Raw genomic sequence first — 6,327 nt, forward strand, 5'->3', positions numbered from 1 at the left:
GGACTTGAAGCTAAGCCTTCTACTTCGCATTGATTTGAAGCTAAATCATGTGTTACGCTTGGATTTGAAGCTAACTCGCTTGTTTCGCCTGCATTTGAATCTATATCAGTTATATCGCTAGTATATGAAGCTAAATCATTTGTATCGCATGGATTTGATGCTAAGCCTTCTACTTCGCATTGATTTGAAGCTAAATCTTGTGTTTCTCTTGGATTTGAAGCTAACTCGTTTGTTTCGCATACAGCTGGAGCCAAGTCATGTATATCACAAGTATTTGAAGCTAAACCATTTGATTCGCATGGATTTGAATCTAAGCCTTCCACTTCGCCTTAATTTGGAGAAAAATCATGTGTTTCGCATGGATTTGATGCTAACTCGTTTGTTTCGCATGCAGTTGAAGCTAAATCATGTATAAACAAGTATTTGAAGCTAAACCATTTGTATCGCAAGGATTTGAATCTAAGCCTCCTACTTCGCATGAATTTGAATCTAAAACATGTGTTTCGCTTGGATTTGAAGCAAACTTGTTTGTTTCGCATGCAATTTAAGCTAAATCATGTATATCACAAGTATTTGAAGCTATATCATTCGTTTCGCATGGATTTGAAGCTAAGCCTTCTACTTCGCATGAATTTGAATCTAAATCATGTGATTCGCTTGGATTTGAAGCTAACTCGATTGTTTCGCAATGCAGTTGATGCTAAATCATGTATAAAACAAGTATTTTAAGCTAAACCATTTGATTCGCATGGATTTGAAACTAAGCCTTCTACTTCGTACTGATTTGAAGCTAAATCACGTGTTTCGCTTGGTTTTGAAGCCTACTCGTTTGTTTCGCCTGCATTTGAAGCAAATTCATGTATATCACAAGTATTTGAAGCTGAACCATTTGTTTTGCATGAATATTAAGCAAAACCATGTGTTTCGAACGTATTTGAAGCTGAATTATGTGTTTCGCTTGGATTTGAAGCTAATTCGTTTGTTTCGCATGCATTTGAAGGTATATCACTTATATCGCAATTATCTGAAGATAAATCATTTGTTTCTCATGTATTTGAAGTTAAGGCTTCCACTGCGCATTTATTTGAAACTAAATCATGTGTTTCGCTTGAATTTGAAGTTAACTTGTTTGTTTCTCATGCAGTTGAATTTAAATCATGTATATCACAAGTGGTTGAAGCTAAACCATGTGTTTCGCATGAATTTGAAGTTAAACCATGTGTTTCGCATTGATTTGAAGCTAACTCGTTTCCTTGCCTGCATTTGAAGATAAATCATGTGTATCACAAGTATTTGAAGCTAAACCATTTGTTTCGCATGGATTCGAAGATAAGACTTCTACTTCGCATTGATTTGAAGCCACATCGTGTGCTTCGAATGGAGTTGAAGCTAACTCGTTTGTTTCCCCTGCTTTTGAAGCTAAATCATGTATATCACAAGTATTTGAAGCTGAACCATTTGTTTCGCATGGATTCGAAGATAAGCCTTCTACTTCGCATTGATTTGAAGATAAATCATGTGATTCGCATGGATTTGAAGCTAACTCGATAGTTTCGCCTGCATTTGAAGCTACGACTTCTACTCTGCATGAAATTGAAGCTAAATCATGTGTTTCGCTTGGATTTGAAGCTAACTCGTTTGTTTCGCATGCACTTGAAGCTAAATCATGTGTGTTGGGGCGTCACAGCGTCGTCAATAATAGCGATGAATTATGACGCTATAGATTTGTGGACTGTATAAAATAAAGAACCGGATTCTGCCTGCTATTTTGTATTTAGCCCCTGACTACAGTACACCCTTGGTCAGGATGTCTTGTTGCTACGACTTCTATCCGAACTCTAGTCTCTATCAGAGAATACCCTCGCTCGCAGCAGACCACCATCCCTCCAACGCACCCACATCACTCGCCGATTGGTCCTGCCCGATTTTGGCAATAGCCAATCAGCTGGTCCGTCTCAAAGCAGACGGCCGCAGGGCCCCGGCAAGGACAGGAAAGCTCCTCCAGGCATGACCGTCATAAAACAATGTCAGGCTGACCCTTCGGAACCTTTCCTGCTTTATGACTAGTCCCGGCCATCAGGACCGAAACGATTTCTCAAAAAACCTGGGCTCGAAAAACAGCCGGTTATGCACGTCCGTCTCATAAAGACATTAGTGCTGTGCACTAACATACCGACCACCTTGAACGGTTACGTTCGAAATTACTAAATTGATAGTGCACCGCTCAATTTACATTTGAAGAGGGCTGGTCTAGTTTGTCGTTGTAACGATTTATTGACAATACTACTGTCCTAACTTAACTATAGTTACACTAATACGCATGTATACATAATGGGAATAAGTATTCACAAATTTCTGAGTGATTACAAGTTCTAACGGTGTTTGGGTGTATTATCTTATTCCGGGTCATCAATGGGAAGTGGGGACAATTTTTTAATGGCCCGCTGGTAGGTCCCCTGGGCCGTCTTGACAGTCGCGACTCTCACTATTTTGTCCCGGCCTGGACAAATGTCAATGATCCGTCCTAGTTTCCAGGTTAACGGAGGTGTGTTGTCTTCCCGGATGATCACCAATGTACCCTTCTTGTGCTGGGTGTCATTCGGGATATGCCATTTGTTTCTGGTGTGCAGCGTCTGTAAATATTCATTACTCCACCGATTCCAGAAGTGTTGTTTCACTCGCTGGATGTGTTGCCATGACGAAAGTTTGTTAACGGGTGTGTCTCGCAAATCGTACTCAGGGAGTTGCATTAACGAATCACCTATTAGGAAGTGACTGGGTGATAAAGCAGTAATATCGTTCGGATCTGAGGAGAGGGGAGTTAGGGGACAGGAATTCAATATGGCTTCTACTTCGATAATATAGGTGTTCAGTTGCTCGAATGTGAACAGCTCGTTTCCTATAGTTTTGTACAGATGTCCTTTAAAAGACTTTACGGCGGCCTCCCATAATCCACCAAAGTGTGGAGTCCGAGGCGGAGAGAAGTGCCAATTAATTCCCTGGTCCGATAAAAAACGATTAATTTTACTATTGTGCTCGTTGGAGCTGAGAAATCTTTGAACTTCTGTAATTTCGTTTTTGGCGCCGACGAAATTAGTGCCGTTGTCGGAGTAAATGTTCGTGGCCTTTCCTCTTCTGGCATAGAATCGCTTGAATGCTCCTAAGCAAGATTCAGTGGTAAGGTCCGATGTAAGTTCTAGATGAACGGCCTTGGTCACGAAGCATACAAAAATCGCTACATACGTCTTGATTTTGCAACGATTACTAACCTTTTTTTCCTTTATAAAAAATGGACCACAATGATCCACGCCTACGTTTTGAAACGGTCGTGCCCTGGTGACTCTGTTCTTGGGTAAGTCGCCCATTATATATACTGGGACCTTTGGTTTTACTCTAAAACACCTTATACATTTGTGTATGACGATCTTTATGGCTCTCATTCCATCTATTGGCCAATAAATTTGTCGGACCGCATTAAGAGTTGCCTGTGTGCCTGCGTGCCAGTGACGTAGGTGCTCGCTTTCAATTATCAAATTTGTAATATGGTGCCTATGGGGTAATATCAATGGGTGTTTTTGACAGTAACTTAATGGGGCATGTCTTAGCCGACCTCCTACTCGTAGAAGCTTATCCTGATCGAGGAATGGATTTAAATTTAATATTCTGCTCCCTTTGGGCATAGCTGTTTTTCGTTCCAAACAGTTTATTTCTATCGGAAATGCCTCTAACTGGGCTTGTTTAATGATAACTAAATGCGCCTTGCGAATTTCTGTAGTTGATAAATTTCCCGTAAGTCTGTTTTTCGATCTACAATTGTGAATGAATCGTAGTGTGTAAGCTACAATTCTATTAAGTCGCGCAATGGAAGAGTATCGCGTTAACAGGTCATTCGTCCCTTCTCGTGCAAGGAACGTTATTGTGGTTTTTCGCTCGAGAATTTCTCTTTGCGGAATGTCCAATTGTGGCCAAAAGCATTCGTCTAGGGAGAGCCACGCAGGATCGTTTAGCCATACCTTATTATTCATAAATGTGGATGCCAATTGTCCGCGAGAAATATAATCTGCTGGATTATCACGTCCTGATACGTGCATCCAGTTACGTGGGTCCGAGTCTGTTTGAATTTCGCTGACTCTATTGGCTACAAAGGTTTTCAGCAAATGTGGAGCTGTCCTAATCCACTGCAACACAATAATTGAATCTGACCAAAACCTAATCGCGTCAAAAGTTATATTGGTCAACGCCTTCGCTACCTCCTTATTCAATCGCGTTAATAACCTAGCCGCGCAAAGCTCTAACCGCGGTAATGATAGGATTTTAAGAGGGGCTACTTTGGATTTTGCGCATAATAGAGAGACCCGTACCCTACCTGAGTGGTCTAGGGTACGAATGTATATGCAAGCGCCGTAGGCCCTTTCACTAGCATCGCAGTAGCCGTGGAGTTGTATTTCTCGTGAGGTTTCTAACATTACCCTCCGAGGGCACGAAAAATTGTCTAATTGAGCCAGTTCATTTCTGGTTTCTAACCACACCTTGGCTATATCCTGCGGAATTGGTTGATCCCAAGTGACTTTCGACTTCCAAATGTCTTGCATAATTATTTTTGCCCGTATAATCACGGGACCGAGAAGTCCAAGGGGGTCGAATAATTGCGCTATTTGAGATAAAACTATTCGCTTAGTGAGTCTAGTTTCGCTAAAGGAGTTTACCGCGTAAGTTACGGAATCACTGGATGGATTCCAGAAAACTCCCAGAGTTTTCTTTGTCTGACTGAGATCTAAGCATATCGCTTGTCGATCGTCATGGTCCTTTAAATCGCTAATCAACTTATGGTTATTTGAGGCCCATTGACGTAGATGGAAGCCCCCATTTCTAGCTAAATCAATCAACTCATTGCGTAAGTTGATTGCTTCATTGAAGGTAGATGCGCCGGTGAGCAAATCATCGACATAGAAATCTTCTTTAAAGGTTCGCGACGCATTCGGAAATCTGATCTGTTCATCTTCGGCTAGTTGCTGTAGACATCGTACCGCTAAAAAAGGAGCCGAAGCGGTTCCATACGTGACCTGTATTTAATTGGAACGTTTTGATTGACTCTTCCTTCGAATCGCGCCATAATATTTTTTGAAATTTCGCATCATCGGGATGCATTTTAATCTGCCTAAACATTTTTTCTATGTCTGCTGTCAGGACGAACATGTGAAAGCGAAATCGTAGTAAAATTGCCCATAAGTTATCTTGAATGGTGGGACCGACCAAAAGTGCGTCATTTAAGGATACGCCCGATGAGGATTTAGCCGAGGCATCGAAAACTACCCTGACCTTAGTAGTGAAGCTGCACTCCTTTATTACCGCGTGGTGCGGTAAGTAAAACTCCTTGCCATCTCGTGCATCACTGACTTCTGTCATGTGGCCTAATGCTAGATATTCTGACAGGAATTGTTTGTAATGTATAAGAAGATCAGGGTCTTTGCAGAATTTGCGTTCGAGTGAATAAAATCTCTTGAATATCGTTAAATGGCAAGCGCACGATATAGCGTCCATGTACATCGCGAACTGTATTTTCAACGAAGTGATTTTCACATGCCTGTTCTTCGCTAGATAAATTTTTGCGCTCTGCTATTTCTTCTATCTCCCAAAACTTTGTTAGCGCATTGTCTAAGGAGGATGCGTGCAGTGATCTTGAGGGTTTTCCCTTTGCTACTTGTTCTTGTTTGGTTGTAGCTCCCGTGACTATCCAACCTACTAATGTTTCTTGAATGATAATATTTTGTGCACAAAGTTTGATTCGTCCCAAACATAAAAGTGTGAAAAACAGTTGATTCCCGAGAATTGCATCTATTGGGCCCGGAATATTGAACTCAGGATCAGCTAACGTTATTTCGGTCGGAATATCAATTTCGGTACGTTTTACCTGGCGCGAAGGTAGCATTCCAGTGATGGAAGGAAGCGTCACTAAAGTTACCGTATCATTAGATTGGGTGGTGCGTGATTTAATTACGGCATTGACCAGATATTTGACGCGGGTCTCGACATTGGCAATTCCACCTACCGAAGAATCTATTTCCCGTTTTCTCAATTGTAACTTATCGGCCATTCTTTCGGTTATGAAATTTGTTTGTGAACCGCTGTCTAACAGCACACGACAATCGTGTTCACTCTTATCGCGAGTTACAAAGGTAACGATCGCTGTCCCTAATAATACTTCGTTGCGACTATTAACGGCAAAGGATCTCAAAGTTTGTGGCATGGATGATGGGGAGGTGGGTCTCTCAATCTCTGATTGACTATTAGTTTCCCTTTCCGCAATATGTAGAAGAGTATGATGTT

General features: G+C 41.5%; 1 protein-coding gene across 1 annotated transcript; it reads right to left on the reverse strand.

The window, feature by feature from the left end:
• Nucleotides 1-2,396: 2,396 nt before the first annotated feature.
• Nucleotides 2,397-6,094, reverse strand: LOC143261191 (uncharacterized). The gene is made up of 5 exons (XM_076527769.1): nt 5,702-6,094; nt 5,314-5,553; nt 4,362-5,063; nt 3,883-4,178; nt 2,397-3,807 (listed from the first exon to the last, which is right to left on the reverse strand). The coding sequence occupies exons 1-5, from the start codon at nt 6,092-6,094 to the stop codon at nt 2,397-2,399; spliced, it is 3,042 nt and encodes a 1,013-aa protein (XP_076383884.1).
• Between the last annotated feature and the right edge of the window lie 233 nt (nt 6,095-6,327).

The sequence above is a fragment of the Megalopta genalis genome, unplaced genomic scaffold (genome assembly GCF_051020955.1).
Source record: "Megalopta genalis isolate 19385.01 unplaced genomic scaffold, iyMegGena1_principal scaffold0039, whole genome shotgun sequence".
NCBI lineage: Eukaryota > Metazoa > Arthropoda > Insecta > Hymenoptera > Halictidae > Megalopta > Megalopta genalis.